Source organism: Mytilus trossulus, chromosome 4 (genome assembly GCF_036588685.1).
Source record: "Mytilus trossulus isolate FHL-02 chromosome 4, PNRI_Mtr1.1.1.hap1, whole genome shotgun sequence".
NCBI classification, from domain to species: domain Eukaryota; kingdom Metazoa; phylum Mollusca; class Bivalvia; order Mytilida; family Mytilidae; genus Mytilus; species Mytilus trossulus.
Window position 1 is genome coordinate 5070374 of NC_086376.1, and position 23035 is coordinate 5093408.

A 23035-nucleotide genomic window follows, 5' to 3' on the forward strand; every position below is an offset into this window, starting at 1 on the left:
TAAAACACCAAAACATCCTCCAACAATTGCTATTGAATTACTTGAATTGTTTACATTATCTGTTAAAATATATGAGGGAGCAATCAAATTTTCAATTTCACTCTAATACGGAATCAAAAGCAATCACAAAAAGATCTTTGGACATCAGATACGTCGTCTTATTTGTACTTTAACCAATATATTTGATGTCCTCTATCATGACAGTTGAACTTGTGTGGATTCGCATGGTGATGATGTTTGAATACATCTTTAACATTTTTATGTTGTTATATTCGCAACATAGTTTTTTCCTCGCTCTAAACTGAGAATTTTGCAATCATAGATAGTAAAACAAGGCATCTCGCTTTCTTACATTTATTTTTCTTAATATGCTTATGACGAAGGCTCTATTAATTTTCCTCCTGTAACTTATAAATACTTGCCAACGATCTCGCTAAGAATATGTTCCAATGTACTAGTATTTATATTTTGTCACAGATGAAATTTATTTGTGCAGTGTATATTCACTGGTTTATGTTGATTTGTTTTTATGCCAATTCAATTGATATTTTATTTTGTGTCTTTCTATATTGTGATGTTACACGTTTGTTTCAGGTAAGGTTGACGGTTGGTTCCTATTAAAACGTTCAAACCTGTTACATTTATTTCACTTGTCCTATGTCAGAAACCTTATGTTCAGTGATTGTCGTTTGTTGATGTGATTCATAAATGTGTTTTTTTAAATGGATTAAACCGTTGATTTTCTTGTTTGAATGTTTTTACACTTGTCATGTTTTGGACCCTTTATAGATTGCTTTTCGGTATGAAACATGGCTCTTTGTTGAATGCCGTTAATTTGACCTATAATGGTTTGCTTTAACAAATTGTGACTTGGATAGAGAGTTGTCAATTTGCACTCATACCACATCCTCTCATATTTATCTACACACTATATTTGTTTTAAGATGCTTATATATTCCTCAATGTTATTTTTTTATATTACAAAAGCACTCTTTTTGATAATTATATTCAATTACTTAAATTTGAAAAAGAGACTTGTATCAAGTTTAATATCAAAAAGAAACAATTAGCGAGGATATTAGTTGACACGTTTCGGCGAATTCATAATAACTCAATGATTTGAAATTTGAAATTATCATTTTTAGCCATAGACTATGATCTGCCGTTCATGTGAAGTTTACTTTTATCTATTGATATGGATCTCATGTACAAGTCTAGGGAGTATTGATTTTTTTTAGCAGGGGTACTCCTTACACAACAGAGTTATTAAAAGGACGCGTACGCCAATCGGAAACATTTGAACTGTTACCAGTTTGTTTTCTTATCGTATCCAGTTGAATGTTTTAATTTAAAAATGAAAATCTAATTCACTAGTCTACAAATACTATAGCAACACATGTTTTGCCAGTTAGTTATTATCAAAATGTTATCGAGATGAAAGTTTGCCTACAAAACTTACTAGCGAAAGGAGTTGATGTTGAAGGGACTCTTGTCGTCTTTATGTTCGTCGAAGTTTTAGCATTAGTTGTTGTACTTGATACAGTATCAGTCGTACTACTACCACCTCCCTCAATTGCAGTAGAGCTGAGTTGAGAGGCGGAAGTTAACCTGTCTGGACACGAATCCTGTACCAACAAATCAAATCCATTATCTCATCATTCATCGATGCATTTTTAAATACTATTTGTGTATATGAGATAAAGAAAGGTATACAATACTATATACGTGTACAAATAGTAACAATGCAGTTATCTCGAGAAAAATTAAAAACAAAAATCGAGGAAAATAAAAAAAATCATGATTGCTTCTGAGTTCTTATCATTGTCTATTTACAATGAAAGGTCTTGATTTATATACTTCAGGCTAAATATTAAACCAAAAATTCCAAAATGGTTTCAAAAAGAGAATTTTACAAAGGGAACAATAAAATTTGACAATCAAAGAATAGTACAAATCTCTTATTGTCCTACATATACGTCTTCCCAGATTTTATCAACTAATTTTGAAGCAAAAAGTTGCAGATATTGAATCATTATAGGAAAAACAAGAACATTCTACCTGGATACCAGACAATTTATAATGCTTTGTTTTTATTTGTCATATGTTGTATATTCATGTATTCAAATATTTCTAACAACCAAATTGAAATTTTGGATGGTTTTGACAATTGTGAATGATAAGCTTTCATTACCAGAGAAACGCATGACAGATTTGCAATGTCACAGGAAAAACAATCTTGATCGTAAATTATGATTTTTACTCCTTCGCCAAAGTTAGTTCCATCATTTGACAAATTAATTTCATATCCATCTGCTATTATTGTAGTGGAAATCGATCTTTTCCGCCGTCCAGATGAAGGCAGTTCACATGCAACAAGATACGTATTTTTATATTCAGCAGCGTACATCTGTTGACTTGAAGTATAGTCCCAAGACCCATCATTCCTGATCTATCCACGAAAAGATTACAAATTAAAAATTTTATACATCAATGATTCAAAATATAATCAATCACTTCCTATACCTATCTAGTCTTCAATAATCTATTGTGACTTTTTATTTTTTCCGAGATGATTAGAGCTTTAAATAATTGTAAAGACACTTGTTAAAAATCGTAGTTCAACCTCTCTATATCTTTCAGGTAACTTGCTGTTTAGGTTGCTGTCTCATTGAATTTTACCCGTAATATCGTTTTATTAATATATATATTATTGAAGCATACCAATAATAATATTATTAATACATATCTCTTATTAAATTAGATTAGCCACTGCTTTTCCAGTGAATATTATAATTCGTTGGTCAAAAACATTGTTTCTATTATAAACATGTTACAAAAAGTAGGTTATATGCTTCAATTATTTTCGGCGTGCAATATCGAATATAACAGCCTTTATGAACTTTAAATTAAACAAGAGATTCAGCAAATACATGATATAATTGACATAACAGCTCGGAATATTGGTTAAATTCGAATAAGAGACATGATCGTGACACGACACATTTCGCTGTTTACTTAATTTTGTACTGCTAAATCCTTTTATTTACCTGAAAATGTCGGGATAAACATGTTATGTTCCTTGAACTGAAAACACCCTGAATATTTGTTTTGGCACACAATCTCTCTCTTGTATTACATATTCCATTCAGTGGTATACTTATGTTTGACGGAGGTGTAGACAGGTCTTCTGAGCAATCTTGCTTTCCAAAACCGGTATTGCACTTACATACTCCTTAAGATAATTTGGTAAATATTTGAGTTAATGTAACTAATAACTATCAATGTAATCTGATTTGAAAATGAATTTGATATTCATCTTTGAATGTGCTAACAATGCTTTTCTGTTTTCGTTAGAGTTCTTCAGTTTGCACGAAAACCCATGTATAAATTGGAAGTACATTTGGCTATGGGGATGAATAATACCCACAAGTCGGTCGCAATTGAAACCGATGCCTTATATAAGCTATATCTAACATATACATATTCATTTAAAACATTTCTAGGGCAATAAAACATTCTAGTTTTTCAGCCCATGGTCATTGATAATATTTCTTCATGTAAATGGTAAACATTTTTCTCGACTTTATAATACATATTTGCTGCTGAACGGTGAGCAATTAAAGCAAAATTGCGAAATCGTAAATAATCAACAGCGCACATTTGCAAATTCCTTTCTAGTAGGTTACTTGTCTCTAAATAAAAAATTTCAAATATGTAGAATGAATTAAAAAGGAATAACTTTTTTATGTACTTTCATATATTAAGTGAAAAACAAAACGTAACAAAGTGCATAATGTGTATCATATAGTATACATTGTTGTTATCCTGGTCTGTATATGTAATTTCCTTTGTTTTTTGTCCGCGTTTTGAATAACATGTTATGTAATAACCGAGTTATAAAATATAATTACCATTTTGACATTCTCCATTTTGGCTACAGTTGTTGCTACATAGTCCACTAAGTAACATTTCAGCAACAGACATTGTAGATTCTGACGTTGTGTCATTTGGATTATTATTTGTAAACAATGACTGGTTTCTCACGATTTCGGAATATACAGTCTGACGAACAGTTGAAATTGTGTCCTGAAGAAATCGGGTATCTCCTGCCAACTGAAAAATTAATGTTTCATTGATAAACTTCCGTCACATTTCACGATACATATAAGTTACTTGTTAAACGAACTACGTATTGAAATAAACAAATATTAGTTTTCAATTAATTTAAATTAAGTGAAACTTACTTGAATATCAGACATGCACGTTTTGATATAACCATCAATTGAAGTATGTGCAACTTCCAGTGCTTCTTCAAGTATTTCTTGCTTTAACTGTGATTCACAGGTTGATTGTGCCAAATTCTTTGTCCAACCTGCTGGCCATTCATTGTTCTATAAACAAAAGATATGTATGCATATGTTAAGAGTCCAGAATAGCTAGAAGTGTTGTTAACTGGGGAAAGGATGACTATTAATGCGAGGGTAATACTGTTAAAATAAAAAAAAAGGTTAATTTAAAATCAAATAAAACATGTCTCTTTTTAAAGTAAATTGGTTTTTTCATACGTTCGCAATGTGTCCTTTTTTAATTAAGTATGAATACTATTTCTGATGAATATTAAATGAAACAAAAACCAAATTATCTTAAATATTTTTAACACACTCATTGTTTTATTCAGATATGAGTTTGTTTTTTTTTGGAAACGTAGCCTGACACGTTGAACACAATATTTGCTGTTTATCATAATGGTTTAGACTGTATACGATATAGAACTAATTATCACCAGGCTTAATTCATTCCAAGATAGAGAATATAGTTTCGCGAACAGCATCATGCGTGATATATTTGCCACTTGGCGTTAAGCAACCAACAATCATTTGATTTTGTTTACCAATACAAGTTAATGAATGTAAATCAAATGACTGCACTGAACAAACAATATCTGACTTGGTAGAGGATTTTGTTGAAATAAAAACTTACTTAAAAGCAATCCTAATAAAAATGCCATATTGTATATTTGCGTCGTTAATTCAAAAATAAAATTGTTTACAAAAAAACTAAAATGAAGCCTACTCCTTACATTAATCGCTGTTCTTAAATTGATGAATATGAATGATTCCAGTACCAAATTAAGGTAAAAAGTTAACTTGAATTGAAATTCATGATAATGTCTGACCATTAAACGTTTTTTTTCCATAAATGTTATAAAAGAGTATGCTTGCAATGTAGCAAACTATGCATCAAACCAATTAACAATTTATATATAACGAAGCTCAATTAATTTGGGCCATATAAATTACGGCCATCTTTATAATGTGTTTTAATCGTCATATTTGTTTCCTGAGTTGGTGATACCTTATCTTAGAATGACGTTTACAGCCATGCGTTTTCCATTCGTTGTTTATGTGTATGCTATTTGATTTTGCCATGTGATTATGGACTTTCCGTTTCGATTTTCCTCTAAGTTTTGTCTTTTTGTGATTTGACTTTTTTTCACATAATATATACATACTTCATTTGTGTACTCTGGACACATAAACTCTTGTTTGAATTTAAATAGGGGGTAATATATGCATTTCTAGAAATAAATGCCTTAGATAATTAGCATCAATGAAAATACATGCATTGTCGAAATGCACAACTGGAACAAAACAACTAGTCTCGTCTATGTTATTAAATTGTATATTCTAAATATATTACAGATATTAAAATAACCACCGGTCGTTCAACTTTGAAAATAGACTAAGAAGAGTGCCGGACTTACGCATATAAGATATTTTCGTCATTAGCCAGGTGAACAAATATTCATTTCAAACAAACGGTTATACTGGTATCTTAAAAGTTAAACAGACATATCTTTTTGTGACATCAAAAACCCTGCTCTACTTACTGTCTCTGGTGGAATTTCCCCATTTAGTTCGTCGTCGTCTTCAATAACCAGTTGTTTGTTGTCGATGACATCATCACTATCTGTCGCACTAACTGTTCCGTTGCCATTTAGCGACCTTCGTCGTCTCAATAATGAGCAAGTTGTATGAAAGTTTCCTGCATGAGCTTTTTGTGATAAACAACTTTGTAATGGCGCTTCCAAACCACAACGAAAAGTCTCCCTCTCTGGAGTACTATCACCACAGATACAATACTGCCGAAGATTGATATTTTCACTTAATACTAATGGTTTGTCAACAAAAAATTGTTCGTTTTCCTTAACCCTGCAGAAAAACGACAATAAAGTATATTACGTAGGAACCTTTACTACTTATCAAACTCTGTTACAATAAGCCTTGTGACCTCGTTATGTTTTAACAGGAAACATTTATTTGAAATATACAGGAACAACCTCAGATAAACAAAACAAGTTTAATATAACCTATATCTCTTTCAATTTGATGAAATTTTTTTTTTTTAGTAAATCGTCAAAATCGTTCTTTTAGTATTAAAGATTATTCTTAAGCATAAACATTTTACGCACGCACGCATAACGGTTGTAATTTAAATTCCCATACCAGAATGTAATTTATAATATAGTTTATGTTTAGTATATATAATTTTTAATCCTGGCATTATAATATAAATAATGACGTACATATATTTATTTATGAAAGATCTTACCTCCAGTTTCTACTAAATGTGTAACCATTATAATAACTAGGATATAATGTACTTCCGTCTCTTAAAGTAAAGTCGTCAGCAGAATTTCGGTTTCCATTTGTAATCCTACCACACATACCTTCGGAATTCTCAACATCCAATATTGATGGTTTGATCTGTATATGTGATATAAAGTGTCCCATCCACCAGTAGTAATAGGTTGAAAATGTTATCTCCGTTCCAGAAGGTAAAGTTACCTTAATTAGAGAAAATATGTAGTTGAAAATATTGCATTATAATGATAATAATAATAATTATAATATAATATTCCAAATTCATCGCAATGAAGGTCGCTTAAATGCTGACTACTAGATCGATGACACAATGGTTAAGAGAAGTCCACCAGTTGTGGTATCGACCTACTAAATATGTGTCAAATGCTTATAAAAACTCAAATTAAAGAGACGAAGTTTAATATTGTGAACAACAGATGCACGTTTCGTCTATTTAAGACTCACCAGTGATGCTCGTATAAAAAGTTGAAAAGCAAAATTAGATATAAGATAAAAAAAAACGTCAATTTCAAAAGGTGATCCAATTGGAGCTTCATGTAGGACAATATTTACCGCGGAGTAGTGTTTCGTGTAAATTAACATCTTAGAAACGACAATTGAATAGATAAAAACTTATCAATGATATTTCGATTATTGTATATGTTTCATAGGAGATTATAAAAGACTTTTGAAGATCTCAATAAAAACAAAACTCTTGAAATTAAGTCAACGATAACTTTTTTCGAATGCATATATGAAATTGCGAAATATTCAAAAAGAAAGACGAGGTGCGTTATTGTTAAGGTCGTTATGTTATGTTTTAGACCATTCAAACCAACTGATAGATTAAAAGAAACATATAGGCAACTACTCTATCTAGCCATACCTCTAACCTTGATGGCAATGCTTACTATAAAACTAAAATGTCAACACTACAAGACATTAAACGCGCACCAGTTGAAGTAAAAGTTTGAAAGAGGTTTCGGTGAGCACTTGAGAGATTCATAAAGCCGTACAACATTGTTTTAAAGGGGCACTAGCTGTCAAATTCATGGTCACCGATTTCAAATTCTCATATTAGATTTATAACAATGTAAACATTTGTCCAAAGTACCAAAAGTCCAAAAGAAACAGTTTATAGAGTATGGAATAGATAATATGTAGGTTCGTTTCGTGTGAATTTTAGTCCAGACGCCGTCTAATTAACTATCGATTTGATATCAGATGACCAAATAAGCGATGTAAACATAAACAAAGATATGAATAGATTAAACCAACACGTACAATTGGATTTTTATAGGTCTGTTTGATTTTATTTTATAGATTCAACAAATATGTTTCTCATTCTTTTTAACCGTATAAGAACGATTTTATATGAATCGAATAAGTAATCAAATGGTTTACCGTAGTTTCACTTTCATTGTTGACATTCGTTTTCTTTAAAAATAACCAGTACACGTAAACTGAAGTTCACACGAATACAAATTTAATGAGGTCGACTGATTCCCTTACAAGTGAATTAGAAAATATCAATATTTCTTCGCTTAATTTGATAAAATTGAACTATTTTAACTGCTAAAAGCGAATTATTATTTCACTATTTCACATTCATTATTGATTTAACAAAAAAAAAATCTTACTTTAGATTTTTTATATATCTCGTAGCTAGTACCCCTTTACAGACACTTAGTTAGGTATTCAATACAGTGTTTATAGTTATCAAAAGTACCAGGATTATAATTTTATACGCCAGACGCGCGTTTCGTCTACATAAGACTCATCAGTGACGCTCAGATCAAAATAGTTAAAAAGCCAAATCAAATACAAAGTTGAGGAGCATTGAGGACCCAAAATTCCAAAAAGTTGTGCCAAATACGGCTAAGGTAATCTACTCCTGGGGTAAGAAAATTCTTAGTTTTTCGAAAAATTCAAAGTTTTTGTAAACAGAAAATTTATAAAAATGACCATATAATTGATATTCATGTCAACACCGAAGTGCTGACTACTGGGTTGGTGATACCCTCGGGGACAAAACGTCCACCAGCAGTGGCATCGACCCAGTGGTGTAAATAGTTATCAAAAGTACCAGGATTATAATTTTATACGCCAGACGCGCGTTTCGTCTACATAAGACTCATCAGTGACGCTCAGATCAAAATAGTTAAAAAGCCAAATCAAATACAAAGTTGAGGAGCATTTAAACAGATAATTCTTAATCTTAGATTGAAATTCCAAAAAGAAACAACAGTCCTATGGTTACTGGTATTAAGGATTGCAGCCTTGGTAAGTGCTGCTAGGGTATATGTTGAGTTTCTTAGTAAATGTTTCAAAAACGTATTCCTTTATGAAGAAGTTAGGGTGATGTGGTTTACACCAACACAAATATGGTGATTGGGGCTTTGTCAGCTTTGACAATAACATATTTGTCATAGAGGTGTATAGTTATTTCGCAATATTTGGGTCTTTAAAAATCGATATAGAATGTATATTTATAGAAATAAGAATATATGATATAAATGCCAATGACACAAGTCTCAATCCAAGTAATAATGCATAAAGTATTAACAATCATAGGTTAACATACGGCCTTCAACACAAAGTCTTGTCTCATACCGCACAGCAAGCTATAAAGGGCCACACAATGACTAGTATAAAACGACTATAATGCCAACAGTGATCAGTCGGACTATACCTGAACGGGGGGGGGGGGGGGGGGGGGGGGGGGGGGAGCTATCACATATGCAATAATTCGGTTTATAAAGGTACGTATTATCTTTTTCTTAAACCACATTTGTAATCCCTACGTCTTTTAATATATGTCAACAAAATGAATAGTGAATAACCAATTCGATTGATATATGATTAGAATACGAATAGTTGTTTTTCCATTCATCGAGTTTCTGTCAAACTCCAACTCCAACTAGTATTTTCTAATAACAGATAAAATTATTCCAAGACGGCGCAAATGTAGTCAATTACATTATAATCTCTCACCGTGTATGTGTTTCCCCTTTCTTCAATAGTCATAGTTGAATCGTCACAGGCTCTCATTTCTATTAGAGGAGGATGCGTATGTGTCGAATACCTTGTTATTTCATCACATGTTCTAACCACAAACATTGAACTACCACTTCTTATGGCTATTCCACAATTACATGATGCAAAACCGTTACATTTTCCGAAGAGAGCATTTACCTGATACAAAATTAATTAACACATTAGATTTTGGTTCGTTACAAATATGTTTAATCAATTTTATTAAAGCTCAACAATACAGTTTTCAATGAACAGATATGTGTTTGAAAATAATTTTAGAAAGCTAATCGAAGAAATAAAATATAGAAATAATCAACGATTTTGAAAATAAAACTTTCGAAGTTATAAACTTCAAATTTCATGTATATAATTTTCTGGGAGTAACTTTGACAACGTTATGGGTGTGTGGTATAAAATATTTCTTTAATTTTACCAATTGTACGCAATATTTTGCTTTATAAAATGGAAATGGGGAATGCGTTAAAGAGACATCAACCTGTCCAACGAGCAGAAAGCATTTTATTATCCGTGAGTCAAACGAATATATGATGAAATACATACTCAAAAAGATATTCTAAATCAGAACATTTAAACGTAGAATAAAACGTTTTAGTGGATCTCTAAATATCACCAGGACAGGTGCTAGTCGCGAAGCTACTTTGTGATCAACCTTAACTTTTAAAACACCACTTAACACAAATTCAAACTATAAATCAATCAGATGATTTAAGAGGTACATTGCGACCAATATATTTTGTGTGTGTTTTACTCACAAGCAGATGGTTGTTAAAACTTACTAGAATTTGTTCACGAAAGAGTCTTTTTAATTTCATCCGAAAAACTTTTTATATGTTCACTTTTTATATATCTTAAAAAAATAAGAAGTTTTTTTTAAGACATTGCTAATTTTAAGATGTTTGTAAACTTCAATCGGAATCAAAACAATCTATAAATGAGAGAGAGAAAAACAGTATTATTAGCCTAATTTCCAATACAATTTTTATTTGATTAAAAAAGGCTTGTTTGTACAGTTTCGGACAATCAAAATCATAGAAATATTTATCAAATCTGCACTAATGGTTTAAACATGATTGGTAATGCTATATATAAATGATTAGAACCTCAAAGTACACACACAACACTTGGATACTTTGAAGATAGTGTAAGATTTGAAATATTCAAATTTTAAATATAAGTTTATTATTTATTAAATGTTTAACTAACATATTCATTTATTCTTGTAAGAATAAGAAACACAGTTTTTACTATTTATTTATGAAAGCGCTAATGTAACGTTGCGCTCTTTTGAACAGCACATTTTCCCGTTTCTGTTTTATGACGTTACGCCTTTGACGTGCGCTTCGTCGTCTAGACTTTATTTTGATAACATACGGATGCACATTGTTTTATTAGACAGATTAAAGTTGGTAAGAAACTTTTTATGTATACTATCTTTTTATTATATCAAAACTTATTTAAAGAGAGAAAACATTGTGTACTATTTATTAGAAATATGCGTAACTTTTAATTATTATTTTAAACGTAATTTAACTTACGAGAGAAATTATGATACATGAATGAAATGGTTTTTATTGTTTGTTTAGTTTAATATGAATACTTAAACATGTACATCTTATTATAATTTATGTATTTTACTTATGTGAAATTATTCTTTATTTGTAGAGAATCGATTGTTAGCGACCATATGATTTTTATAAAAGAATAAAAGATAGATACATGGTTAACTCGCATACTCATCTCTTCGCCCTAAGTTAAACTTTATGTGATTCGTACAATTCTCAACTTTAATCTGTCTAATAAAACAATGTGCATCCGTATGTTATCAAAATAAAGTCTAGACGACGAAGCGCACGTCAAAGGCGTAACGTCATAAAACAGAAACGGGAAAATGTGTTGTTCAAAAGAGCGCAACGTTACATTAGCGCTTTCATAAATAAATAGTAAAAACTGTGTTTCTTATTCTTGCAAGAATAAATGAATATGTTAGTTAAACATTTAATAAATAATAAACTTATATTTAAAATTTGAATATTTCAAATCTTACACTCCCCACAATGAAATTAGCAAATAATTTCTTAATACAGTTAGAAAAATATAATACAATTTTGTCACCAATAAAAAATAGTTCTATTTAGAACACTCGAGTACGCATAGTTTATTTATAGGTCTTAAAATTTGTGACTGACTAGTTTTGACCACACAGCTACGGATATGACCATGACGGCTCCTTGTGGTCTCGACTATTCTCAACTCTGGAGACAATTATCAAGTTCTGGAGGAATTTCTAAAATTGTGCCGAATTTTGACTATTTGTTAAAAAAAATGGCTACCGATAGACGGAAAGAAGACTATCTGGACTTCAGTGATGTAAAACGGACTCGTAGTACGAATTTAGCGCAGCTTACTAAATTGTACAAAGAATTGGAGAAGAATTTAATTTCATATGAGAACTTGGAACATGCAAAACAATTATATTCAAAGTTATGTGAAAGGTTTGAACAATTTAAGTTAGCACACTTACAGTGTTTAGATTTGTGTACACAATCAGAAGTTATAGCAAATTTGGAAGTGAACTATGAACGTTGTCATGAGAACTTTGTAGAATTCCGGGATAGATTTTCTCAGTATATCGCGAGTGAAAAATCGCATGAAGAGGAAATACCCGAAGAAAGTGATACAGTTTCAATTGATAGCAGTTTGAGTTCACGATCTTCAGTTTCATCACAATCTAGATTTCGCAGTGCCAAAGCTAAGCGGCTCATCGCAGAATTTAAACTCAGGAAATTATCAGAACAGCATGAACTAGAGCGTGCACAAATAGAAATTAAATTTAGACAACAGGTATTTAATCAACTATCCGAGATGGAAGAGGCCAATATCGAAGAATCATTGTGGCAAGAAGCAGTGGAAGAAGACACAGATAATACCAGGGGAATCGTGAACATTCGGAACATTTCGCAAACAGTCTCGCAAACATTACAGAGCTCTGTTCCTGCGAGTGAAAAGTGTATTAATATGAACTCTCTTTCCGGACAAACTGCAGCAACTGATAAACCAAAGATGAACATTAATAACAGTACACAGGGAATCAGTGCTCAGTCTGGATTTTCGGATGTAAGTGTTTCTAGCATAGATTCGGCTTTTCAACGCCTAGCATCTACACTTCACGAAGGGTTTAATTTGCCAAAACCAGAATCATTAACTTTTAATGGAACTCCGTTAGACTATAGAAAGTTTATAAGGAACTTTGAGACAAACATTGAAGGTAGAATAAGTGATAATAGTTTGAGACTGAGTTATTTAATTCAGTACTGTAGAGGTGAAGCCAAGTGTTGTATAGAAGATTGTGTATTATTAGATTCTGATGAGGGTTACAAACGTGCTAGGGCAATATTGTACTCCCGATACGGTAGGCCACATGTAATTGCTAGATCATTTATTGAAAAATTAGTGTACGGCGCTCAGATTAAAGCGTCAGATATTGAAGGTTTATCTAAATTGGCATTAGAAATGCAAAAATGTGAAATCACATTGTCTCAGTTAGGTTTTAATTCAGATATTGATAATTCTGAAAATTTAAGGTGTATTGTTAAACGCTTTCCAATGCATATGAGAACGAGATGGGTCGATATTGCTCATTCAATTAGCGAGTCTGGTAGAGAACCTCGTTTTTGTGATTTAGCTAAATTTGTAGACGAAAAATCACGCATTGCTAGTTCTATGTATGGTTACGATCTTTGTAGAGAAAACAATCAGAACAAGACTGATAATAGGGTTTTTACAAGTAAGCATCATAATAATGATACAGTTAATAGTAAGATAACTACGTTAAGTACTCAAAGTTTAGATAACACAGCTAATTATGAGCAAACATGTAAATGTTGTACAGGTACATGTGTAGATTTGACATCTTGTAGCAAATTCAAGTCAATGAGTTTAGATTATAGGTATAAATTAGTACGCATGTTAAAATTTTGTTATAATTGTTTAAAAGGGAAGCATTTTGCTAACAATTGTAGAAAATCAAAAGCATGCACTGTATCAGACTGTAATGTTAAGCATAATATTTTATTGCATAGTTGGTCTCAGCCCGGTTTTGATCATGCAGCTACTCAGCCTTCAGTTAATTGCGCAGCTACTAAAGGTTCTATGATTAAGAACTGTTTAGGAATTGTTCCTGTCCTCGTTAAGGGTCAGAACGGTAACTCTTGCAAAACATTTGCCTTGCTAGATGACGGAGCAGATAAAACTTTATGTGATGAACGATTACTTCAGAAATTAAATATAGTCAGCAAGCCGGTCACTTTCGAGATGTCTACTGTTAACTCTTCTGGTTGTACAATTCACGGTCAAGAAGTTGACTTACAAGTAAAAGCTATTGACGGAAATGATAAGGTGTCGTTAAAAAAGGTCTGGTCAGTAAAGAAGCTTCCAATTTCAGCTCGATCTGCCGCAGAAAATGTAGATATAAGAAAATTGCCGTATTTAGCCGATATACAGATACCCTCTACTGATTTAACCGAGGTCATGTTGTTAATAGGTACAGATTCACCTAACGCTCACATTCCGCTAGAAGTAAGGTCCGGTAACGAAAACCAACCATATGCAATTCGATCACGCCTCGGATGGGCTATTCGTGGTCATATTGAAGATATGCATGCGTCAAATGTTATAAATGATGATAGAGCACGAGAAGACAAGAATTGCTTGTCTACAGATGATACAGAGGCTATGAAAATGAAGGAGTCAGTCTTGTATCACCCAGCAAGACGGATGCCAAGCCCAACTCATCGTTCATCCAAGTCCATGTCCAACAGAAGGAGCAGGAGCAGGTCAGATTTCGCCTCCCCGGGAAAGGCAGCAAAACGTGCTCGTTCCAAGAACCCAAGAAGGGGAAAGAAAAGGGCAAGGTCTCCATCCAAAAAGACAAGAAAGGAGGAAACAAAAGGAGGTCCAGGGGAAAGAAAGCCGCAGCAAAGAAGCAAATGGCAGAGGGAACAACAAGATGTTGAAATAGACGATATTGTTTTAGTTGCTGATGATATACAGAGAGGATAACGGGTAGAATAGTCGAGATCACAAGGAGCCGTCATGGTCATATCCGTAGCTGTGTGGTCAAAACTAGTCGGTCACAGATTTGAGACACAAATAAACTATGCTTACTAGAGTGTTCTAAATAGAACTATTTTTTATTGGTGACAAAATTGTATTATATTTTCTAACTGTATTAAGAAATTATTTGGTAATTTCATTGTGGGGAGTGTAAGATTTGAAATATTCAAATTTTAAATATAAGTTTATTATTTATTAAATGTTTAACTAACATATTCATTTATTCTTGTAAGAATAAGAAACACAGTTTTTACTATTTATTTATGAAAGCGCTAATGTAACGTTGCGCTCTTTTGAACAGCACATTTTCCCGTTTCTGTTTTATGACGTTACGCCTTTGACGTGCGCTTCGTCGTCTAGACTTTATTTTGATAACATACGGATGCACATTGTTTTATTAGACAGATTAAAGTTGGTAAGAAACTTTTTATGTATACTATCTTTTTATTATATCAAAACTTATATAAAGAGAGAAAACATTGTGTACTATTTATTAGAAATATGCGTAACTTTTAATTATTATTTTAAACGTAATTTAACTTACGAGAGAAATTATGATACATGAATGAAATGGTTTTTATTGTTTGTTTAGTTTAATATGAATACTTAAACATGTACATCTTATTATAATTTATGTATTTTACTTATGTGAAATTATTCTTTATTTGTAGAGAATCGATTGTTAGCGACCATATGATTTTTATAAAAGAATAAAAGATAGATACATGGTTAACTCGCATACTCATCTCTTCGCCCTAAGTTAAACTTTATGTGATTCGTACAGATAGGAAGATCTATAAGATCATATGAAAATGTACATAACGTGACATAAAATGAGGATGCCACTGCTGGTGGAGTTTGAGTTTAAATTCCCCAAGGGTATCACCAGCACAGCAGTTATGTGCTGGTATAACTTATCATTGATATGGTATCAATTAACTGGCTACAAAAGTTTTAATTATTCGAAATACTAAGGCTTTTCTACCTCAGGAATATATCACCTTAGCTGTATTTGGCAAAACTTTTAGGAACTTTGTCATCAATGCTCTTCAAGTTCGTACTTTGTTTTGCCATTTTTTTTAAACATTTTTAGATTTGAGCGTCACTGATGAATCTTTTGTAGACGAAACGTGCGTCTGGTGTAAATACAAAATTTCTAGTATCTATCTATTTTGGTAAATTATGATCAGAGTTTTCGCTTCCATATAATGCTTCAAATCAATGAATTATTGGAAAAAAACCAAGGCAGTCGGTTTTATTACATACACTGCTTACCTGGTACGGCAAAGTTTTGTGCCTGTAAAGTATAAATTCTCCATGTTCGTAATAATCGAAATAAAGTCTATCTGCTGTGTAAAAATGAGGGTCGTTGTATGATTGGCAAACTCTTCCAGCCATCATATGTTCTATATCAGTAACTAAAATCTAACAAGAAAAAAACAATTAATATTTGTATAATCAGATACACAAATAAATGTGGTTTACATTATTTTGATTTGCTTTTAATGGGATGGTAAAAGAAGTTATATATATGTCGTGTACAAGTTGCGTTTTTTTACAGGTTATAACATGTACAAAAATAGTGTACATGTTATAACTTGTATAATGCAAAAATACAAGTTATAACATGTACAAAAGTACCTCATACATGTTATAACCTGTACAAAATATTGCTCAAAAATGGTTCTAACTTGTACAAAATTTAAGATAAATCTTAATGAAGTAAAATACACATTTAAATTCACCAATGCATAAAGAACAACAATAAATATGCCATAACGTGTCTCGTTCTGTAGAGGACAATGATCACAAAGTTACAGAAATATATATGTCATGACTTATGTTGGCACAATGTGTTTTCATGTGATTGAATGTTTTATGAAATCCATCGTGGCTTAAAAATGTGTGGCACTATGTACTAAAATCTTGCATTTCCTCAATGACAATTACATTAGATACTAGTACATGTAAGAAAATTCTTCCCAAAATTTTAAGAACGATGCCTAATAATTTTGGGTAATACTCCTCCCTCTCGTTTTATAGCATGCAAAGACTAAAACAATGTCTTATATGCTTACTCTGTAAATTCAAGAGAGAGCTGGACTAGTTTTCATTTGACCACGTTTCATTATGAATATCTTTGGATCTACTCTTCATCATTTTTGGCCTTCAGCATGACTTATGTAAATTTATAACTCAATTTTTTTTTTATATAAACTATAAGATAATTTTATTAGGCGAATGTCATTTTTATGTTTTAAATATATATCCTCTACTTTGAAAGCATGTATTTATGTCCTTTGGATGTTGTCTGCTCCATGGGCGGGTTGTTATCTTTGAGACAAATACCCCATTTCCATTTCCAATTTTGTTTGTAGACACATCTGTCCCGGCTATCCTCTAATGTCTTTTAGTGTCAACTAGAATGGAAGTATTTAACTATTGCCTTCAAAGTGGACACCGTCACATTTATAATTCATCAAATAAAGATATGTCCATAAATAGTCATAAGAGAATCATAAGACACGTCCTAAGATATACATGTATCTTATGACAAGTCTTAGGAAAGCTTAATTCGTAATACCGACCCTGGATATTAACTGTATCAAAAAAGAACAAAACACACTAACAGGAAGGAATAATAAAAAAGTTATGAAAATATTATTGATGTCAATAGCATCTGCTGCGATAATAGAAACATATCCTTATTTTTCGATTTTGTACAAGTTAAAACCATTTCTAAGCAATATTTTGTACAGGTTATAACATGTATGAGGTACTTTTGTACATGTTATAACTTGTATTTTTGCATTATACAAGTTATAACATGTACACCATTTTTGTACATGTTATAACCTGTACAAAATCACAACTTGTACACGACATATATATAAATATTTCATAACGTATATAAAAGCTATTATTAAAATTCAAAGTAAGCATTCTTTCTGTCCTTTGTAACTTATTTCAAATGATTAGATGGATATTATTTTCGTCATCATTAGCATACGCATGCGTCCGGAATATATAGTTTCAAGTAAGAATTTTGCTGTACTTTGCTACTTATTTCAAAAGATCAGATGATGGACATCCTAGCATTCATTAGCACATGGTTGTTTCTAGAATGTAGTCTATATTTACGTAGTAACTTAAGATTGTTTAAAGTAATCCTTATTTCATTATTTCCACGTATAATATGAATTACGAAAGTTCTGTTCGTTGAAATAATAACATGCATTTTCAATATTGCTAAACAATATGAAAAAAATAAAATATGGGGTTTATGTATGTGCCTGTCCCAAAAGAGGGACGAAAGATACCAAAGGGACAGTCAAACTCGTAAATCTAAAGCAAACTGACAACACCATGTAAGTTAATATCCCAAGTCAGGAGCCTGTAATTCAGTGGTTGTCGTTTGTTTATGTGTTACATATGTGTTTTTCGTTCATTTTTTTATATACATAAGGCCGTTAGTTTTCTCGTTTTAATTGTTTTACATTGTCTTATCGGGGCCTTTTATAGCTGACCATATGCGGTATGGGCTTTGCTGAAGGCCATACGGTGACCTATAATTGTTCATGTTTGTGTCATTTTGGTCTTTTGTCGATAGTTATCTCATTGGCAATCATACCACATCTTCTTTTTTATATTTGACTGTTTCAAATCCACATACATATGTCAAAATCCTGACAATATTCCTTGTAATCCCATTTTCTAAAATACCCAATTTAACATTGATTATGCGAATTTTGTCTTTATCGGTAATCGACAGTAACATTTATTCAACCATTATGATTAACTTCTAGTAAATATGCACCATAACGAATTTGTTCATCGTACAAGACCTTACGATGACCTTAAATTGTATTCATCCTGATATTTCGGTCTATGGTGTATAGTTGTCTCATTCGTCCGTCTACTCTTTTATATTAAATGTATCAAATGTTTTTTCTCATTGATAACCCTCAGGGTATTTTTTTTTATTATTATTGTCTGTTAAATTTTCTGAATTCATCAGGTTTCCAGTACATATTTACGAGAGAAAACATTCATTACGTATGTAATTATAATACCATTGGAACCAAGCATTAATTTAAATATATTGGGAAAATTCCGAATGTTCTCATAATGGTATGAATAATTACATCATCAAGCTAGGTGACAGATTTTTTATAGACAGAATGTTTGGAATGTTTTTATTATCGCTATTTCCAAAGACAGTCACCAGAAACTGGTGAGGGTTGGTGAGGGTTTGTTGCAAAATGAACTTTATTGCGTTTGTAAATTTGTCTTTATGATAAACATGGCAAAGTCGATAATCTTTTCGATGGTTTTACAGAAGCCACCTTCACTTGGATTCATAATATGCATGTAGCAAATGACTATTTATTCAAAGCATTATTCAAGGAACTAGAATAAATGTTTGAATCTAGCATGGACAATCAAATATCTAAAACTTACTTTAATTTCCGGAGTTTCACTATCATCCCAAGGAGAGGCTAATCCTGGATTATGCTTTCCAAATTGCCCTTTCAATTTTAAATACGATATTCTGTCCTTGGAATCGTATTTGCCATTGATATATCCTGTAACATTTATAATGATAGGTTCATTCCATGCAAAACTTGAAATACTAATATTACACGATTGCCTTTTAAGGGCTAGATTTTCTTGTTCAACATTTCCCTTGCATGTATCTTCGTCATAGTATTTGTCGTTGGGATCACTCTTCTTCTGATAGATTGAATAAGTCAAGTGCATTTTGTATTGGCAAGCTTTTCTGAGTGTTTCCGAGTTCCCTACCACACACCCAACTGGAAACGTGCTTTGCAATTTAATTTCTATTGTTTCATTCTCTTTTACCTGGTATTCATATTTTTCAGGCTAAAAGAGATAAGAAAAAAATTCTAAAATAATAGCAAAAATATAACTTGATGTCATCGAAATCTTCATAATAATATTCATTATAGTCGTACCCTTCCAAAAAAATCTTTAAAATATATGGCGTAGTTTAACCTTATTCAAAGTATTTAACCAGTTGCTTAGCCTGGAACAGAGGTGTTAAAACACAACATAAGACTACATACGTTTAAACGAAGTTAAAACATTTATTTTACTCGACACACTGAAAATACAATATAAAATTAAGAACACATACTTTCTGCATATGTGCCTATCCAAAGTGAGGAGTCTGTACTTCTGTGGTTGTCGTTTGTTGCTGTACATCATTCTATGTTTTTCGTGTATTATTTTGTACGTTAATCAGGTTGTTACCTATATTATAACTTCTACGTCGTTTTGTCTCTGGTGAGAATATTTCTTATTTGTATACCCGGTATTCTGTATGTGACTAATCTTAGTCAGGAGTCGTTTCATTATGTTAAAATAAAAAAGAAGATGTGGTATGATTGCCAATAATACAACTTCCATTTTTTGTGTTTGTTCATTGTTTTGTTAATAACCAAGGTCGTCGGTTGTAGCGTTTGGGTATTACATTTTCTTTTTTTTTGGCGCTTTTTCATAGGATTTTACCAGGTATTGTGTTTGAACATTGTTTAAGGCTGTGAAGCGACCTAAATTTTCTGTTCTATTCTCGATAGTAATTCGTTGTAAATCATATCACACCTTCTTATTTCCCACCTGAATCATTAAGTATGGGCATTTATACCAATTTTATAATCTAACGACCTTTTTTAGAATCTTTAGAGATAAAAAAAAAAATGACGAAGATATTCCCTATTTTAACCAGAGACACAGTTATTTCGTAAGGTTAGGCGATTTTTCTACATTCTGACACCAATTCCACAATATATGGTAAAACTCGTAGGCAAACAAAGTTCGAAATCAAGGACAGATTTAGGCAGAAAGTTCTTGCAAACAGAGACAACTGTCCGTCTGATTCACTGCGATACTTCATTTGTTGACAATAACAATTCTCGAAAGACAATAACAATCAAAACAAAGGAGTAATACCAAAAGACATTTACATCAACAATTACAAATAATAAATAAGAAACAACACGAGCTCCACTAACCGGGAGTGAAATCAGGTGCTCCGGAAGGGTAAGCATTTCCTGTACCTGAAAATTAGACTTATGATAGACGTGATATTCAATTCAGTTTTGGCATTTTCAGTATTACTTCAATCTGTTTTAAAACTTCAAATAGTTAATTGACGAGCTCTGACTAAAATCGTTTAAATGATCTTGTAAACGTTTTCAAAAGCCGAGTGGTAACTTTGAACTATAAACTATAAACTTTTAAACTAGAAACTATTTTAACTATAAACTAGAAAATATTTTAACTATAAACTAGAAAATATTTCTACCGGAAAGAGGATAATTTACTAAACATATTAAACTTGTCCCTGATCAGGACTACAAAGAAATTAATAAGTTCAATTAAAAATAATATTTTGAGAAATCTGTTTTTCACATAGGAGGTGAAATTTATATTTTGTACAATTTGTCTTTTCTTCCTCATGAACAGATTACTTTAGCCGTATTTGGCAAATCTTTTAGGAATTTTGGTTCTCAATGCTTTTTAACTTTGTTCTTTATCTGACCTTTTAAAATATGGATTCGCGCGTCACTGATGAGTCGTTTGTAGACGAAACGCGCGTATGGCGTAAATACAAAATGTGATCCTGGTTTGTATGATTAGTGTATTATGATATATAATTGTATTCCATTCGACACGCAATATAGATGCCAACAATATACATTCCAGTGTTCGATATAGGAGACGGTTAAAGTAATAAGACATAGACATAAATGTCGTACACTTTAAAATAATTTATTTGGATTTATAACCTTCAAATAAATATTATATCTTTAATCTGTAATAGAAAAGAGGGCCAGTATGCACCACGAATTTTCAGAACAATTGCAAGGACTCTTTTTCATCAGTATTCTTTCTACATTATACCTTATTGTACTTACAAATAGTCCTGCGGCATAAGGAACACTGGTCTGTTCAAGTCCTGGTGTGGATTCAAACGCTTTCCTTAAACGCACAGAACATCTAACCTAGTAAGTAAATGTTAAAATACGATATAAGTTGAAATGAGATGGTGCAGATTTGCGACAAACAATTAAAACGGCTAAGTTATTGATAAATAATCACATCTTTCCATTCAAAAATTTATTGAATCAATTGAAAAACAAAACTTGTAATATGTGTTCGTTAAAAGTTCGAATACTGAATAATATCACATGTAGGTCACTAACACACTATGTAACTAATAATACCACATGCAAATGCTTATAATATTTACAATTATAAAAACGTTATCTTATACACAAAAGCGCGGGAAGATTCAACAACTGATACATTCTATATTGTAATTATTTATAATAAATGTTTAATAAACACGTGTCATATATCTTACCACCATATTTAGCTTGTATTTTCCAACCCAATCAATCTCTGTAAGATTTGTCTCTTCAATATTATCAAATAAAACATTGTTATACGTTATAACTGGCTGTTCATTGATATACCAAAAAACATCATAATAAGCTGCTTCAACTCTGTCAAATTGACAAAGAAAGGCCGTCTGAAGACTCTCTTCTTCAAGTATTACTGGTCCAAGAATTAAATCAACAATGACAGTTGGGATAATTGTGATCTTGGGGTAGTCAGCTGTAAGAAAACGTATTTTTAATAGTATTTCTTTTTATTTGTAAACACAGAAATTTTATTAATTTGTGAAATCAACATTAATTTACATGAACGTAGGACTGAAAGACTCGTATTTATCTTAGTGGAATCAAATTAATATTTGATAAGACAACACAGTCCAGATAAAGCGGATTTAGCCAATTATATGACAAAGTACGGCATTTAACAATGGTTAGTGGGATGCCTGTGAAAAAAGTTTTAAAAAATGAACTATGTGGCTGTACAGTTAGCATTGATACATAAAAAAGATAAATATACCAAAAGTACAATATAAAATCATAAGTCGAAGAGAGAATTCATATAGCGTAAAAGCAAAAGTTTTTACTTACAAGAGCAGTCAGGATAAAATCCTGTCTCCGATGACTCTCCATCTGGACATGGAATTTTTTGCGATCCTGCATACAAATTTTAATTATTGAAACAAACAACAAATCTATGAACTTGAATGTTAACAGATAAACTGACTGCCTGACTAAGAACATATAGATTCTTTGAGCACGTATTTTGAGAAGGAAAATCAATAATAAAAATTGATTTTA

At 31.7% G+C, this 23035-nt stretch overlaps 1 protein-coding gene across 1 annotated transcript; it reads right to left on the minus strand.

The window, feature by feature from the left end:
- Positions 1 to 1152: 1152 nt before the first annotated feature.
- Positions 1153 to 9836, minus strand: LOC134714406 (serine-rich adhesin for platelets-like). Its single transcript, XM_063575645.1, has 9 exons — positions 9639 to 9836; positions 6613 to 6848; positions 5891 to 6212; positions 4245 to 4391; positions 3912 to 4113; positions 3048 to 3232; positions 2192 to 2449; positions 1460 to 1625; positions 1153 to 1214 (listed from the first exon to the last, which is right to left on the minus strand). Exons 1-9 carry the CDS (start codon positions 9762 to 9764, stop codon positions 1153 to 1155), a joined length of 1704 nt encoding a protein of 567 aa, XP_063431715.1. The 5' UTR covers positions 9765 to 9836.
- Between the last annotated feature and the right edge of the window lie 13199 nt (positions 9837 to 23035).

Excerpts from the sequence above, each read along its gene's own strand:
- LOC134714406 (XM_063575645.1), bottom strand. The coding sequence starts at position 9,764 with ATGTTTGTGGTTAGAACATGTGATGAAATAACAAGGTATTCGACACAT. Across the intron at positions 6,849-9,638 it reads AAAGGGGAAACACATACACG|GTAACTTTACCTTCTGGAAC; the intron begins GTGAGAGATTAT and ends TCTCTAATTAAG. Across the intron at positions 3,233-3,911 it reads AAATGGAGAATGTCAAAATG|GAGTATGTAAGTGCAATACC; the intron begins GTAATTATATTT and ends AATTATCTTAAG.